Source organism: Cloeon dipterum, chromosome X (genome assembly GCF_949628265.1).
Source record: "Cloeon dipterum chromosome X, ieCloDipt1.1, whole genome shotgun sequence".
Lineage (NCBI taxonomy): Eukaryota > Metazoa > Arthropoda > Insecta > Ephemeroptera > Baetidae > Cloeon > Cloeon dipterum.
The window spans coordinates 5,502,622-5,520,439 of NC_088790.1; the positions used below are offsets into that span (position 1 = coordinate 5,502,622).

The following is a 17,818-nucleotide window of genomic DNA, read 5'->3' on the forward strand; positions in this document are numbered from 1 at the left end:
GAAGGATTGTGCAAAAGGAATGGGCGAGAAGCATTGATCAGTTAACAGTTAGTATCACTTTTTGTGCCGCCGCAAAATCAATACTTTTCGCTGCATGACTTTTGCTCCATATACAAATGTTCCGCCCCGCGCACAATGCAAGTCGACAGATTGAAAGCACGATCACAATATTTTTAGAAGACTTTAAAAGGGGAACTGTGCAGACAAATTCTGAACATATTTTTAACGTTACCCTAAATAATCTCTGTAAATTGAGAAAAAGCTAAAGGTTTCTCATGTTGCTGTTTGAATTTCTGAGAAAATTGGCTATAAAATTTGCTTGCTACTCAAACGGCGAGCGAGCACTGTCTTTTTATTGCAAATCATGATTTATTTCATCAAAAGGGAAATTTACCACACAATTTTTACACTGTTGGATAAATGAAGCGATTAATCAATAGACAATAACAATTAAATTTGTCGGTATTATTTATCAAATTATAAATTGTTACTCATTTTAGACTAAATTTCAAAATAATTTAATTGTTAAAATTTAAAAATTAAATTAAATCTAACAACCAGAAAGGATGTATCCGAATAATGCCAGTGGAGAATCATAATAAAATCATGCCGCTGAGCGCAAGGCAGCGAGATTAGCGATCGCCTTAATTGGGTTAAATTCGAAGTGGTATAGTCAAGGCGGCGGAGACGCAAAGGAACACTGACTGACGTCGTTCATTGCAATTATGTCATCAGCGACAAACCAAGAAATATATCGAAAGAAGCTGGGCGAATTCACTGCTCCAAGTGGCGGCAGTGGAAATGAGTGACGCGTTGACGTGAGAAAATGCCGCTTATCGTCTACTATAACAGAAAGAAACAGCAACGATCTTTTTTGACATCCAACTCATAGGGGAAACTCCTAGGATTCAACGTTTTAGTTTGTGGTCTACGCGGAAATTCATCAATTCGACGATTTTAGCAATTTAAGGGACTTTAAAGAAAATTACCAAAATCGATTTAAAATATTAAATTATGTTCATAGCCAATATCGATCGGTGGCTAATTTTTTATATTCTTGTTTATTTGTTTATTCTCACACTTAGTCAAAATACATTCATGTTATTAAAAAGTCGTCAGATTTATATAAAACATGTGAGAAAAGGCAGAATACCTGGCAAACATCTTGTGTTAAAACTTTACCCAGGAGGGCAAAGCCGGTATTGGCCTATACTATATTCTGACTAAAACCAAAATTTATTCTAACAATCTGAGTTTTGTAAGAATTTAATAGTTAACCGTAGAGAAAAAACCTATAAAAATTTATTCTGATAGCTGATTAAACATCATAATTACTAATAGCTGCCAAAAACTTATTGCAGTACTTTTTTCTTAAAAGTTAAATAAATATCTGTAAATTGAGTGAAATATAACTTTTTAGGATTTTTTTTATCAAAATGGAAATCAGCTCTGAACGATTGAAAACGCTATCTGGAACCATAAAATTATTGTTTGCGATTTTCCCAGCAAAAACTCGAAAATGAGGTGACCCGTCCAGAAAAATGATAAATTAAGTAGAGAGGTAGAAAGAAAATTAGTTTTTGATAAATCGATTTTGAATCTCAAAAAATGCTCAGGACTATTAATTTTAAATCCGAGAAGATATATTTCTTAGCTCATTGAATATAGTACACGATATAAAAAATGATTTCGCAGAAGAGAATGCTACTTTTTCAACCATGATTCGATTTTCAGGACTGAATGAACTTGAGGCGTGCGACGAAGATAGCAACAGTTTGGACTCACAAGGCGCGCGTGACACTCAATTTTTGCAATGAGAGTGATTTTTGGCGGCGAAGAGAGGTTTGCTTTGGCAGCAGAAAGAGCTACCCAGACGCCACAACCACCTCGCAAATTCAATTTGAGCTGTGAAGCTGCTCAAATCAACTTATTGTTAGATGACCAAGGGAAATGTTGTTGTTGTTTGACAACAGACATTAATTCTAAATTTTCTCTTTCGTGATGATTATCAGTAAAATACTTATCTTATTTCCTGGTGACTTTAAAATAAGATTTAAAAAATTAAATATAAAAAGCTCAATTAAATTTAAAAAAAATAAACACAAGAATGTAAATTTTATAAATGAATTCAAACCTAATTTTTTTAATTGCTTTTAGCAACTACCGAAGGGATACGAGTTTGGCTATGAATGCTTGAGGAAAAAAAATCTTGGCAAATTCAGAAAGCTGATTACAGTTTTAATTTTAATCGAATACTAAAAAACTTTTGCTCTTCCCAGTTTCCCGAAATTGACTTACAAAAAATTTAAATTGCCAAAATAAAGTGATCTTGGATTTTATGTTAACCACCATTTTAGAAAAAATAAAACTACTTCAAGTCGTTACGTTTCCGCAAGCGGATTTCCCAGAACACCTGTCTGTTGGAAATATTTGGTATAATTCAAACACTGGAGGCGAAAGAATTATCTTTAATTGAACAGACAAAGATAAAAGTCAGGGGTATATAATTTGGAAATTTTTTGTTTCACTGTTGGATTAAATTCATTAAATGCACTGAAATGTACCCATTACATATCACGATTTTACAACAAGGTTAATTCCTTTAACTATCAATCTTTCCTAATAATATTGAGAAACACAAACAAAGTAAAAAAGTAAATTCCATCATGTCACGGGAGACAACTAAAAACAACAAACTAAAGTAAAAACTTGTCGCATTCAGCACGAAAAACAAAATTTACTCTCTGGTTCGCCGTCTGCTAATTTCAATTAGCAAAATGCATTTTTTTCGCGAGAAGGCGGGTCTTTCTGCTGCATTGCGGCACACGCCGGCCACCAGGGGCAGTCGCCCCCTCATTTCATCCGCGACCTGACTAACGCCCACGACGCCCACTCGAATAATAGGATACATACACCCCACGCAGATCCATTCACAACTCCTCCACTTTAACTCCTCTCCTCTGCTAGCGAGAAAAAATAACGAAAGCTTAAATTTAGCGCACGCTTGGCGGAAAATCAATTACATGCCCCTGCCCAGAGCCGGCTCTAGGGACAAGAAGGAAAATACACACCATAGGCTTCATCAAGTGGTTTTCCTCCCCCATTCACTTCGGTGCGAATTTTCGCTGACGAATCTATTTTGATCCGCGCATCGAAGAAAACCCCACGCAGGTCAAGTGTCGATATTATTTAGGGTGCAATGAAAATTTTATCTTGTGGTTAAGGCTTATTATCAAAGCAATAAAAAGTCGTTAAAAAATTAACTGCAAATAAATGTATTTATAATTTATTTAATTCGATTGTCTGAGCATTTAAAAAAAACTCAACAACAAAAAGATGATTAAATTAAATTTTTATACTAATAGTTACAACCATAAAAACGACACGCCAAGAGGGATCTTTGCTAAATTGTAAGTTGACACAGTTCACAAGAGAGGAATAAGATTGTCAGATGAATAGAATTGATGAAAATCAGCTTTTAGCACATACCAAATCAGTTTCCTTGAAGATCCGCTGGAATTAGAGTTGACCAAAGTTTCGGCTTTCCCTAAGCCAGAAGCTAGAAAACCTGACCCACAAATGTGCGGAGAAATTTGCGAAAATTGCAGCTCCGGCAGAGAAGTTCACCTGCAGGGACCACTGCTTGTGTGTTTGTTTTAGTTTCTTGTTTCTGTCGTCAGAAATGAATCCAGCTGGTACCCTTAGGTATTGATAGTTGTCTCTGCAGGCAACACAGATTTCGTTGGTGATTTTTGATGCACATAGATGGCGGTGGCTTGCGGCTCTTGAGGGTTTCCTTCAGAGCAAACTCTATAGGTGTATTACTAAGGAGAAAAATGTTTTATTTAAAACTTAAATATCAAAGCACAGCAAAGGACAAAATCACTCTTAAATTTTAAATATTTAAATATATCAAAAATATTCAAAGGTTTAGTTTATGGTGACTATGGTTCAAATATTAAAATTATCTAATGTTCTAGTAAAATCTTAATCTCCTTAGTGCACTAACATCCATTTTTCCCGCGCTGTCGATTTTACCAGCTGGATAATGTGTTCTGAATTGGCGGGACCATTGCAGGTGATAGTCGGCAGTCGGCACCCCCGCGTTGTTATCTTCACCTACCAAATTTCTGTTTTTAACTCACTTAGGAAACTTTGCATCTATGATTTAAAAGGTCAAAATCTTTCATATGTGATTCCTCAACGTTCATTTCTTATTTCAAATTGATTAGTTCGATTGTTTCGTCTTAAAATGAAAAACAAGGGTAAGTAAAAATCAGTGTCAATCAAACCTGACCGCATGTATGTATGTAATTTTTCCTTACGATTTGAGCATTTTCTGGGTTGTCATTTCGCCTTAGCAAGAATTTCCAACTTTTGCTACCTATTCGTGACATTTATTGCTGCTAATTCACTCACATTTTAATTGGTAGGTGGAAACAGCTCATCTACACCGCCTCAAAAGAAGCTGAAGCAAGGAAGTAAGTCATTATACATACTTACATAAATTATGCGATACACATATGATATTAATGTCATTATTTTATTATACATTGCAGCGGTACTGTCCTTCTTTGAGGCAGCGAAAATTAGAAACGAGAATGCAAGAAAGAGGAAATTGAGTGAGCCGCATGATGACGAAGTGACAGTCCTAAAAGTGCGTTGCGATGAGGGAAACGTGGAGCCTCCAAAGGTTGAAGATGAAAAGACGGTCGTTCCGGAAAAGGAGCAAACAAAAGCAGTCGTAAGCAGTGTCAACGAGAGTTCTGAGGTGACAGAAGCAGTCAATGATGCACCTGAAGACAATATGTTGGAAGAAAAATCATCCCCTTCCAAAACTGAAAGCGAAAGTGAGGAGGAAGAGGAGAATGGGTCTGCAAACGCTAGCTTTACGTCGACTGGACTAAACAGCAGTTTATTGATGGATGTCGATGACAAGTCAATCACCTCAATTAGTGATATTCCCATCACTCCCATGAAGTCGACTCCCAAAGTTAGGAAACTCACCCCAAAGCAGTTGGAAAAGCAGCTTGAGAACCAGAAGCGCAAGGAGAAAGAAAGGGAGGAGAAGGAGCTGAAGAAGCAGCAGGAAAAGGAGATGAAGCAGAAATTGAAGGAGGAAAGAGAAGCTCAGAAAAATCTTGAAAGATTGGAGAGGCAGAAAAAGAAACAGGCTGAAATAGAGTGAGTTTTCTTGAACTAAATTTGGGTAATCCCAAGGTTATTGACTTTTGCCTTAATTGTATCTCAAATATTATATGTGTGACTTGTTTGTTAAAGCAGATCAAACCAAGGGCGCCCTTTTAAATTAAAAGCTCTTAAGAATAGCATCAAAAAAATGAGCATGTCTAATTCAATTTTTAGTCAAAAGCTTGAGGAGAAAAAGGCCAAAGAGGAGGAAAAACGGAAACAAGAGGAGAAGAAGCTGGAGGAGAAAAAGAAAAAGGAGGAGGAAAAAGTGAAGGAAAAGCAGAAACGAGAGGAAGAAAGGTTGCTGAAAAAGGAAAAGAAAGAGGAGGAGAGGAAGAAAGCTGAAGAGGAGGAAAAGAAGAAGATGGAGAAGTCAGCAGCTGCGTTTGCTAGTTTCTTTAAAAAGGTTCCTGCAACAACTGAGCAGTGCAAACCAGTGGAGGAGAAAGCAAATCTTCTAAACAATTTTATGCCTTTCACTGTAAGTCCCTGTCATTTATTAATATCCATCTGTTTTTCTTAACAATGTAAATTTCAGCTGAAAAAGGGCATGAAGCTGGCTCCAGTTGTTCGACACTCGCTTGATGATAAGGCCAGAACCAATTTAGAGAATTCCTTTGAACATCAATGTGATGAAAAACAGCTGTACCTGCAACAGCTCAAAACCAAGGACTTCATTCCCAAGAAAAGTGGCAAAACATTCCCAGCTAGTGAAAACATAGTTGATGACGATGTCATTGTGATTGGTACTGAAAACTCGTTCTGCAAAAATGCGTGATAATTAATAATTCAACTCCAGAAAAAGAAGACATAGAGGAAGAAGTTGAGAAGGTTGGAGAGCTGTTGGTTACAAACAATGCGCCTGAAAAGAACATAAAACCAGCAAGAGTCAAGCTCCTTCAATTTGTCGAGAACCGAAGACCAGCATACTGGGGAACTTGGTCAAAGAAAAGCACTTGCGTCACCCCAAAGAAACCTTTCGCGCAAGATAAGGTGATTTAATTTAAATACATTATCAAACACGTTTGTCAAATATTTTTTTTCTGCATAGATTTTTGACTATGAAGTTGACTCTGATGAAGAATGGGAAGAAGAGGAGCCTGGCGAGTCTCTTCACGGCTCTGACGATGACAAGGAATCCGAGGATGAAGAGTATGAAGTTGACAATGACGTTTTTGTACCTCACGGCTATTTGAGTGACGAAGAAAGGGGAAATAGTGAAGATGAAGCACTGGTAAGTTAGCATACTTGTGCTATTAAGGAGTGATCCAAATACAGAAGGTTGGCTAATCGACAAACGACTTTCCATATAGGTTTTTTCGCAGCAATAACCAACCCTTTTTTTGTGTGGTTATTAGTTAATTGTTAGTAAATTTAGTATTTTACTATTGTTATTATTGAATAATTTCCATTGACACAAGTCCTTGGCGAGTCCGTTTAATTTAAATTTGGCGTCCTGTGCTCTGCCAGAAAAGCCTAAAAACTTAATTCGCGCCAGTAACATGATTATTGAATATTAACCTATTTTTTGTTTTAATTTTGGTTTTTGGTCAGGGCTATAATTTAAAATTTGAAAAATGACGTCCATAGCTCATTTTTGATTCTGTTTCATGGTTAATTTTAGTTAGGAAAGAGCAAAAAGCCGACTTCTTGTGAAAACTCAGTAATTATTTATGTACATTTTTAGCCTGCTGAGGAGCAGAAGGAGAGGCTCAAGCAGATGGATATTCAATTTAAAGAAGACATGAAAAAGAAAGTGAAGCACCTTCTTCCCAGAATGGTCACCTGCTTCAATCCAAATGACCCAAGCAAAAAAGATGATCCAGGTAAGCATTGCGCGTGTGGATTTCACGCACATTTTACTCCTATTCCTAAACTTCCAACTTCCAATCATCATGAAAACATTAAAGCATGATCAGTGCATATTAAAGCCTTATATGAATAATTTAATACGGCTGAAAAAGCGACTTTGAACAGTCTTAAATCGATTGCAAATCCATGAAATAATCATAGACGCAATAAATACAAAATGATCAACTCAAATCAAGAGTCAGAAATAAGAAATAATAATACGTTCTTATGATTGATTCAAGGTAGAAAAAATTTATCGAATTTTATTCTTATTTATTTCGTTGTGGTAAATTTTCCTCACTGTTGCAGTGGAATTTTATTTTATTGTTTTTTCAAGTTTTTTCTGCGTGTATTTTCCGTAGGATTTGTTGCTACTTTCAGACCTGTTGAAAAACAGACAGAACTAAAAATGACAAAAATTTTGAGATTTGATCTGGATTAAACGTAGAAATTTCCTGTTAGCGTTTTAACAGACCAAATCATGTCTAATGGGCTAATACAATGTCTTTAATTTGCACTTATAAACAATATATAAATCATCAAATATTTTCCAGAAAAACACCTAGTAATTAACGTATCCTTTTAATAGTGCACAACCAAGTTCTGCATCTTCTGAACCAGTTCGCTGCAGTGGTTGTCGCTCACAAAATTCCCACATCCTACAACACGGATAAAGTAGAGAGTGATAATTTGGACGACGAACTGGGCAGTGAGCTTGATGATACACTGAAGACTGAATGTTCAGCCAAGAAAAACAAACGAAACAAGATGAAACTGCCTGATGAAGCCGTTCCAGATTTCATCCGACTTCTGCACGGCAACACCAAAAACCGGCACTACCTTGTCAAGGAATTCATCACTTACTGGGACAAAAAGCTGCACCCAGATATTGACGTGGAGGCACAAATTACTGACGACCGCGTCCGCATTTCCATCGGGAACGCGAGCAAGAAGATGAAAGAGCTCGCGACCTGGCAGGCGTGTCCAGAAGAAGGTGCGTTCCAGGGACGCATGTGTTGGTGGGTGTTGCAGGAGGAGCGGGACAAGCACAACCTCACTGATTTGCCTTTGCCAAATAACTGGGTTTACAATTTAAAACCGGCTGCCAGAAGGTCAAAGCTGCAAAAGCCAGAGGTGAAAAAGCAGGTTGTTCCAGTTGAAGATCGTGCTGCGTCTTCGCCCGAGCCAGCGGCCACGGAAATGCCGCCAAAGAGCGTCCAAGGAACTCTAATCACCAAATTCACCAAGGTCCTTACCCCTGACGAGCGGCAGAAGCAAATCGCGGCTGAAATGCTGAAGGTCAAGGAAAATAAGGAGAAGATGGCCGCCAAGAAGGAAGCCACTTCTCCATTCAGTCCTTCGTCAGCCTTTTTCGCCAAAACTGCAGAACTAAACAAACCCTCCACTTCTAGCAACTCTGCTAATCCTGCTGGCGGCGAGCCGAAGAAAGGACGCCGCGTGTCCCTGCTCTTCTCAGTGCCAAGGGGGCAAGCTATTCCCTCTCAAAGGCCTGCCTCGGCTTTTAATCCTGTGCCTGTTGTTCTGGCCAAGAAAGATGATCAGGATGTTATTAATCTTGATTAAATTTAAACATGCTCACCTCAATGCATCTGTGAAACTCGTAGCTTGTACATTTTATTCATCACTATAGCAGGTAAAGAAGAAGTACTAATATTGCAATTTTTCCTGTTTTCCGAGGAAAACATCATAGTGAAGATTTGTCTTTTTGACTTCACTTGTGAATAACTGTACCACTACATTTTCTTACATCTTTGCTGTACAAACGTGAAAGACCGACAATTTTCAAATGTCCTTTGTCCAGTAAATAAGTTCGATATATACACTTCAATTATTTAATTTATGTAAACCACTAAGAGCATTTTCCAAGGCAGTAAACCGATTTGATAACTTCCCTGTATTTGTACGACAGTAAAAAATTAAATTTTACCAAGATCAGGACAAGACTGAATTTCACAGACCAAATTTCGCAAGTTTTAATTCTTGTAAGTCTTTCTGCCAACTTTTTAAATCATTCTTCAATGAGTTTGTAAGTGATAATTTAGGAGAATCTAGTTATAATTATTTCCACGATTTTTCCAACTAAAATTAATTCGTGGCAATTCAAAATATGTTATTACTATGTAGTCTGGAGTCTTTGTTTCCTAGATTATTTTTAGCGCGTTTGATTCACAGCATAAAGTCATTAATCTTACGCAAAAATTACTCGAAAAAGTGATATATTTAGGGGTAATTTCCTCGATCAGCTACCCCAAATTTCGCCCAAGTAGCGGTGACTACCATTTTCACCACGAGTAAAATTGGCACAGTTAAAGAAACGGAAACTTTTATTGCTTCTGGAACTGAACAAAACCTGAAATTTCATTAATCGGGCTCGTCCGCGTTGGTTGAAACATGAGATTTGTATTTTGCTCAACATGTTTCGGCTCCAACTGGCGCCTAAAATTATACCTTAGCTAGAGCCTCGTGTTAGGACCCCCTCGTGACCTTGGGTGCAAGTTGGAGCCAAATCATGTCAAGAAATATAAAAAATCGCAGCTCTCAACCAACGGGGACAAGTTCGATTATTTCATCATTAGAAATGCCTTATTCCTATCGAGTTAAAATTGTAAATCAATTTTTTAGTAGACATAACCAGACACGCTAGGAATTAAAAATCCTTTCCTGAATACGCTTTACAAAAGCTACAATTAAGCCACTGACTATGCTTGACACAGTTCCCTCTGCTTAACGTTTAGTGTTGTTTTGACGACTGCATTAGTGAAATCCCTGCAGCTTTTTGACAACTGATAAGCGTAGAGTCATGTGTCTGGTTTGTACTGATTAAGTGGAACCAACTGAGCGAGTTATTTTTTCCAGAAACAGGCTAAAATGGGAAAGCATTGTAGGTTCTTTATCAAGGACGCAATTGACGTTCATTAATGCTAATGCAAACAGGCGTTGTGTAATTTACAGCACTCTTCTTTGTACGATGGCAATTTTAAGCTCATGTCGCAAACAGGAGCAGTAAAAAGCATCAGGTGCTATCAACAACGTAGCAGACATAACCTCCCAATTTTCCTGCGGTTAGTTAATTGTATACCAAAGTTTCCAATTTGTATCAAAAAATGATGCAATTACGATAGAACTAAACTACGATACTATGTTATGGTGCTGTGATCTCAGCCTAAACTAAAAACAAATAAAATATCATATTTTAATTTTTTAGATTTTTTGTAGATCACGGTTGATACATAAATTCAATTTTAGAAATTGTAATAAAAAAATTGAAAAATTGGTTGTCAATTTAAATACACGAAGAGGAAATTTAAGAGCTATCAACAAACAAGGAAAATTTTCAATTAAAGACAGGTTATGCGGTATTTCCATCGAATTGCAAACAAGAAGATTTTCCCTGTTATAAATCAGTCAGCAAAAAGCTCTCTTTTAATATTATAGACGTCATCAAATAGATCATAGGGTGGATTTCTTTTTATTTTATAGGTGAATGCACAACAACAAAAACGCGCACAGGACATCATGGAATTTATTGTACGCACGGAAATGAATTGATCACATTATAATAGTTGTGTCAAGAATAACTAGTTCACACCGATTGATAATTTTAGTCTGCAAGCGCAAAAGCAATAAAATGGTTGCTAGATGTTCAAGATCAACCAATTTACGAGCGTTTACAAAGCACTCCCTTTTACTCAACGGCTTTTAACTTTTCAATACGCTATGACTTGAGCTGTGTGCTATATAATTTTAAAAATGAGAGCCTGCAGAAAGAACCAATCTCTGACAACTTTTATTTCTCTCGTTGTCAGCAGCGTTGATTTATTTATATTGCATATGCGCTTGTTTGATCAACTTGATTTGCATTCGTGTTAACCTGACTGTCTGTAGTGTCTGTGTGCGCGTATATGTTTTGCGCTCGCGGCCTCAGAACCATTCCACACAACTAAAACTATAGTATTTTCTAAAATGTATATCTAAAATTTATCTCCAAAATGTTCTCTGCGACGAGCTTGAATAAAGCACAAAAAAACTTTATTCCGGAGATGCGGCATGATAAAAAAATGTGATTATTCACGCTACTCGCAAGATGAAAGATGAATGAACAAAAAAAAACTAATTTTAATCTGCTGTCTCTCACACGGCTGTGTTGCGAAGTCGAAAGGGTAGACACCTGCGCGCAGATAGCACGCCGAGCGAGCCTGGTCAGTGCAAGCTCTGCGCTCAGATCGTCCAGGTGGATTGTATTTCACGCCGTTCCAAATGAATTGGAAATGTTTAAAAATAGCTACTCACTTTCTACTTGTGATTTTGCTCTTTTCATCGGTACAGGGTAAATATTAAAATATTATTTTATTTTTTCAAATATATTGATGCTGGGAATTTTCTTAAGATTTATATAGAGAATACGAAAAATTGAACAAGTCGACTCAAATGTTTTTCTACGTTTATAGAAATTAACAAAGTTTCGCGTCCTTTTCCATTTGATGAAATAGCTTATTCATTAGGACTGCAATAAAAACGTCAAGTGTTGCAAAAGCAAAAAAGTGATTCCAAATAATTATCACTTCTTATTCTAGAGCAGTCCATTGTTCACGTCACATGCAGAGTTTGGCAAAGCGTCATCCTCCGCTACGTTAATTTTTCCATTTGCTTAAATAGCTTATAAATCAAATATTTCATCATACACCTCGACGTTGCAACAGACGTCACACAAACGCGATCACAAAAAATGACAGCATACATCATTTTTCCTATTTTTCAATTTAAATCGAAAAAATGAAAAAATTGCAGAAATTGAAAGCAGTGTCGATGAAAGGGGAAAGGAGCAAACGGACAATGAAGACAGTCACAAACACAAACACCATCACCACAAATGGGACTATTCACGAAAAGGTGAGTATTAATTTGAAAAAAAAAATCGTTTTTTCCAGACGGTTGAAATTTTTTGAAACGTTTGATTAGAATATAATTATGGCGGATTAATGAAAAATCGCAGGCCAAAAGCTCTGATAACGCCACTTATCAAATTTGAATTGATTTAAGAAATATAGCTAGTTCTCAGATAAATTATATCAATCATCAATTTCGACGCTCATTAATTAAGGTTTTGGGCCTGTCATGGTGCAACATTTAAATTGGAAATAAATTTTTATTTATTCAATTCAAAACAATAACTGTAAAAAATCGATCATTCCCTTTTAAATAGCATTTAAAGAATCGAAAAAACGGGCAGTAATTTCGAGATTAAAACACAATAAATTGAAGTTTTTTGTCGAATCCTTTACGGTAAAAGTATCACAATTGAGCTACGCGTGAAGCAGAACATGATTTATTTTGGAAGGTCAAGAGAATTGGCAGCACCAGCATTCCGACTGCGGTGGCGAAGGCCAGTCGCCCATCAAGATTTCGACCAAGCACGCCGTGCCCGCACCTTTTCCAGCCCTTGAGATGGTCGGCTACCACAACCCCCTCTTGGCGCCGGTCACCCTTACAAACAACGGACACTCAGGTATCCGCAGCAGGAGAATTGCCAAGTAATTTGAAAATGCAACTCGCGTGTGGATATTTTTGTATTCATCTCGGCAAGTGCATTATTTTAAATACATTATTCCCACGATTCTCGGTTTCTGACTTGAGATGCTAAAAGTATATTAATGGAACAGCCGAGGCATTCCAATAAGAATCAAGACGCAGCAGCCAGAACATCTTGTGACTGGTTTACCGATAAGTAATGGGAAGTCGATTGTCAAAAGACAAGTTGAACATCCTTCGAAATAAGCACAAATCTGGACAGTCCACTTTTTTAATTGGAAAACCACGTACCTTTATCCATTAAATCTTTTACAGCACTGCAACTTTTTGTAATTGCTGATAAATATCTAAAAAATGCTGTTTCACTCAGGGCGGCTTATTTGTTTCTTGAAAAGAAAAAACCCAGCAAATTATCGTTAATTTTCAGATGGTTCAACTTATTTTTATTTTAAATTTGTAAACTAGTCCATTATTAGAAAATACTGAAACGTGAGATGCGAACAAATCTTTTCAAGATTAAAATTCAATTTTTAGTAAAGTAAAATTACTCTTTTTGACATTTGGAAAAATACTGCTATACTTTTATTTAAGTTAAGCTCTTTTAAAGTAATTGTATTTCCTTTTTAGCCACTTTGAATGCTCAGCAATAAAAAGTAATGTAAAATATAATTTATACGTGCAAACGCCAATTTTTCAACTACAATTAATAAAAAATAAAAAACCAGACAAAATTAAAATAAATTTGAATAAATATAGGTACTCTGGATCTTTTTATTTCAATTGGAAAAATTTCTTATCGATTTTTCTTTGTTTTTTAACCCTGTATAAAGGGCTGAATGTATTTTTATCAATTTGTACACCTATTTTTCAGTTTCTCTGAGTGCGGCAAAACCGAATGAAGATGATGACGAGCCGATCCCCTATATATTTGGAGGGCCCTTGAAAGGCGAATACGAGATGGTTGGACTCCATTTTCACTGGGGTCGGAGAAACAACCGGGGCTCTGAGCATATCATTAACTCAATAAGGTAATGTTTAAATTCCAATTTCACCTGGGATTAATGGAATAAAAACTAACCCAAAGAGAAAATTTTAGAACAGGAAAATTTTATCATTCTAGAGTTTTATTTTTTTCCGAACTTATATTAAGGTACAATGCAAGCGAGCATTAAAATTGTATCCTTCTGTGCATACTAGGCAGGCAGGTTTTACCGTCCCTCATCCGCCGCCATGTCTGAGTGACAACTTCTCTTGCGCTTGCCTTATTTCACGTCTAAATAGTAAATTATACTTTTTATAGGTTTGCAATGGAGCTACACATCATTCACAGAAACCGGAAGTACAAAACGTTGGAAGAGGCACTGAATCACAGAGATGGACTTTCTGTCTTGGCTTTCTTTTTTTCCGTAATTGTTTTTAAATTTCTAGTTCAGAACTTGCAAATTAATATTATTTACTATTAGGCCGGCGAGAGAGGAAATGCCCGGCTTGACGTCCTGATCCAAAGTCTGCCCAACGTCAAAAATATGAATGACAAAGTTACCCTTGACCAACCCCTGCCCCTAGCGTGGATGCTGCCTCGTGACATCGACACTTTCTACTCATACAGAGGCTCTTTGACGACACCGCCTTGTTCCGAAGCCGTTACTTGGATCCTCTTTCCTCACCCTCTGCATGTGTCTTTTGAACAGGTCAGATTGAATTTACATTCAAATTAGAATTATTGATAAATGAAAAATTCAGATGGACTTATTCCGGAAGCTGTCCTTCGGGGAGGAGCCAATGGTTGATAATTTTAGGCATCCGCAGCCTATTTCAGGCAGAACGATTTATATTCACCGTCTTGTAAATGGAACGAGATTCCACCACCATTACCACAGAATTAAAAAATCAGAGTAGAGTCTAGTTAGAAAAAATACTGCCCCAATGAGTGCCATTGTAATTAAAAATTATAGATTCCGAGAAATAAACATATCAACCGTATTTATTTATTTGTTTTAAACTACTAAACACTACCTTCCAAATGCTTTCAACCCATGTCAGCTGGTTTCACAACCTGGTTGGTCTCTGCTACTGCCTTTGGAGTTTCCACCTCTGTAGTCCTCTGCAGCAAGTTGCGACTGAACCACTGAGGACGTGGTTTCGGAACTTCCACGATAAATTTTTTCTAGAACAGCATGTTATTAGGTTGAAAGGGTATAAATTATGGGGAAAATACCTGAGCATCTTGTGGAGCAGCTTCATTCTCGTAGAGAAGAATAACCTCTTTGTCCACGGCACTCAGACCTAATTTCTCCTGGACAAGATCTTGCGCCAATTTCGTCTCTTCTTGCACCTTCTTGTAACAATAGTCTACACATTTCAAACACATATGTATTAACCTTCACACTATCATAAATCTTTACTATATTACCACACAAGATGCCAATTTCATGGTGATGTCCACATCTTGTGCAGACTATCAAATCATTTCTAGGTCTAATTCTCAGCAAGTTGGCGGGACCAAATTTACGTCTCATGCGTTTTTCAATCGTTCGCCTGTGCTTGGGAACTGCCCACAAAAATCCATCACCAAGTCCAAAAGGATCAGAGTTTTGGGGTGCAAGTGCAGTCGTTTGTTGATTATTTTCACCGAGTAAAACGGCCTGGTAAGTCGGCTCTGCAAGAGAAGGAAAATTAACACAGAGCTCACTTAATTTTTAGCTGAAAGAATTATTAACTCACTGTAAGGATATCGCAAGCCTAGGGAAACACTAAGAACCTCTTCAAACGAATTAAAGCAATGCTTTAATGAAATCCATGCGTTGCGTACTGCCATTTTTCACCGGCCAAGGCCAAACGTGGTGTTGGCTGTTGGGTGTTGGTGTTAATAAATCAGCTGGAAAATGAAGGGGGGAGTTAACTAAGGAGAACAACCTGGTTCCAACACTGTGAACAAGTTTAACTTACAAAGCTGATTTATTCTTGAGTACCTTTTTTAATTTAATCATAAATTTAATTATCTATTCCTGCTGTTAAGCAAAATTTTGGAAAAATAACCCATACTAATATAGTTTAAAGTTAAAACCTCTACTCCTATGTCAAACTCCCGTCTTGAAGTCATTATTGCGTACGTGCTGCTCCCTACGCGGAAAATTAGCACAACCCTCGAAGTTGATGCATAAAAAATTTCAAACGGTCGCGTAAACTCAATGGACTTTGTGATTTAACAAGAAAAGCGGACTTTAAAAGGTATCTCATTCTCCAGTGGTGAGTTTTTATCAAAAATCAAACTATTCGCTTGAATGTCACATCAAAATAATGCTCAAACTCTAATTTTTTGTGTCATACTTATCTTTTCTAAAATTCAGAGTCTGCGTTTTGCATGTGAATGATATTCATAAAACAACTAAACTTCCTTTAAAAATAGAGTTAAGTTTTCATATTTACACACATTTCGGGAGTAATTTAGTGAATGAATTGTATGTATACACACGACAAAAAACGCTGTACTTCTCGCATTCATTTTATATTGGGTGCGCGTTATTCATTCAATAATCGAATTAACACACTAAAGCCCCTTGAAAATTTCTCATGGACCCTCTTAAAAAGAAAAATCTGCCACTGAAAATATAATAATTTAAAGGCTAACAAATATTTTCTAAAAAATATCAACACATAATTTTGGTTATAAATTTAAATTACGTAAATTACTGTACATAACTTTCAAAACGCAAGTCAACATCATTTTTTCTAAATGAGCGTAAATGAGTTGCACAAAAAGGCAAAACTTAAGTAATAAGTAAAAACCTAAACTGGTTTTAACAAAAGAGAAAGCATTTTTGTCAATTAACTTAGAATGTTTCCTGATGAAATAAATTTAAAGCTAACCTTTTAAATTATTTTTACTTTTAAATTGCAGTATTTTTAAACATAATTTTATAGAGTTATCGATTTATACAACATTACATTATCTGCATAGAAATTGCTTAAATTTCAAAATAAAAACTACTTTGATTAAAAAACCAAATTTCGCCATCAATTGCACAAAATAATGATTGCATTAAAATAAAGTGATTCACTCGCTCACCTTCAGGAAAGGTTGCTTTGCAGCACGCAAAGGCTGAATGACGTCATGCGCTTTTATAAATTATTCACCTCCTGATTTAAACTCTCGCTCATAGGTTCATCGTTCCTTTTAAATATTCAGGTTGCCTCTTGACAAATTGAAATAATTGTTTAAAATTGAGAAAAAAATAGCATCGTTCTGATCTTGTTTACAAAAGATTAACTATACCGACTAGGTGGGTGGTGGGTCAAAATATAATGGTAGCTATTATGATTTATTCTTTCCGCTGCAAAGATTACGAGAGTTTTTTGATACTACTTTCGTTTATTTAAAATATAAATATGTGCCACACATGGTGCCAATTAACTTTTTTAGACGCTTTTCCGCCCCCACATGTGCCTCTGTTTATAATTCAGTGGTATTGAAAACTATAAAGAATCGTTTGTCTGCGGAATGGCGCCATGCTAATTTGAAATTTGCATGCTGATGATTGCACTCTGATTGCCGTTGTCTGAGATTGAGCAAATACGCGCAATGGGAGTTGTTGAAGAACATGCAAATCGATTAAAGTCCTTGATGCTATGTTATTGCAAATTTAATGCTGCATAGATATTAAGCGGCACTGGAATGGAATTTATCCAAAATGTTTTCTTAAAATTAAAATTAAAAGTTTTCGTGCTAATCATGCGGCGAGCACCGTCGCCTTTTTGAAATTCGTGAAAATTTTCGTAAAGAGTAAAATTTAACTCATAATTTTTGCACAGCTGAATCGAAAAAGAGTAATCTTATTGAAAAATCCATTAAAATTTTCTTTTTCTCGGTCCTGATTTGATAATAAATATTTTTCTAAATTCAACGGACCTCTTGCTACAGCAAAATTTTAATCATTGTGGCCCTGAAAATTTCCACGTCTTTAACTAAACATTTTGTCATGTGTGTTTTGCAACAGTTTATTTTAGAGCGCTCTTGGGAACCATATGGAGCGGTGTGTTGTTGATAAAATTCACGACGTTGTTGCACTGCTTGTTCTCTCCCTTTTAGCTCGCACTAAAACGCTGCACTAATTGCCACTCTAGCGATATTGGTCACTTATTTTTAGTGGCCGCCGCCCATTTCAGCGCTATTAGAGTAATTAAAAATTGAAGCAATCCTTTCGACGTACCATGCGTCTAAGCAAAA

At 36.5% G+C, this 17,818-nt stretch overlaps 4 protein-coding genes across 4 annotated transcripts in view; 2 read left to right on the plus strand and 2 right to left on the minus strand.

The window, feature by feature from the left end:
• The window catches only part of EndoA (endophilin-A), a 31,381-nt gene extending 27,703 nt beyond the window's left edge, over positions 1 to 3,678 (minus strand). The window contains exon 1 of the mRNA XM_065492401.1: positions 3,490 to 3,678. The gene's annotated coding sequence lies outside the window, so the exon portion shown is untranslated. The remainder of the gene's footprint in view (positions 1 to 3,489) is intronic.
• Positions 3,679 to 4,073: 395 nt separating this feature from the next.
• Caf1-180 (Chromatin assembly factor 1, p180 subunit) lies at positions 4,074 to 8,884 on the plus strand. Its single transcript, XM_065495593.1, has 9 exons — positions 4,074 to 4,265; positions 4,434 to 4,481; positions 4,560 to 5,184; positions 5,365 to 5,671; positions 5,729 to 5,936; positions 5,990 to 6,183; positions 6,242 to 6,424; positions 6,878 to 7,016; positions 7,631 to 8,884. The coding sequence occupies exons 1-9, from the start codon at positions 4,253 to 4,255 to the stop codon at positions 8,623 to 8,625; spliced, it is 2,712 nt and encodes a 903-aa protein (XP_065351665.1). The 5' UTR covers positions 4,074 to 4,252; the 3' UTR covers positions 8,626 to 8,884.
• A 2,360-nt stretch (positions 8,885 to 11,244) lies between these two features.
• Positions 11,245 to 14,574, plus strand: LOC135947043 (carbonic anhydrase 2-like). Its single transcript, XM_065495598.1, has 7 exons — positions 11,245 to 11,389; positions 11,851 to 11,952; positions 12,401 to 12,568; positions 13,463 to 13,619; positions 13,892 to 13,997; positions 14,055 to 14,282; positions 14,335 to 14,574. The coding sequence occupies exons 1-7, from the start codon at positions 11,320 to 11,322 to the stop codon at positions 14,488 to 14,490; spliced, it is 987 nt and encodes a 328-aa protein (XP_065351670.1). The 5' UTR covers positions 11,245 to 11,319; the 3' UTR covers positions 14,491 to 14,574.
• On the minus strand, positions 14,548 to 15,455 carry mRpL32 (mitochondrial ribosomal protein L32). The gene is made up of 4 exons (XM_065495599.1): positions 15,316 to 15,455; positions 15,005 to 15,250; positions 14,810 to 14,943; positions 14,548 to 14,758 (listed from the first exon to the last, which is right to left on the minus strand). The coding sequence occupies exons 1-4, from the start codon at positions 15,407 to 15,409 to the stop codon at positions 14,621 to 14,623; spliced, it is 612 nt and encodes a 203-aa protein (XP_065351671.1). The 5' UTR covers positions 15,410 to 15,455; the 3' UTR covers positions 14,548 to 14,620.
• Positions 15,456 to 17,818: the final 2,363 nt, after the last annotated feature.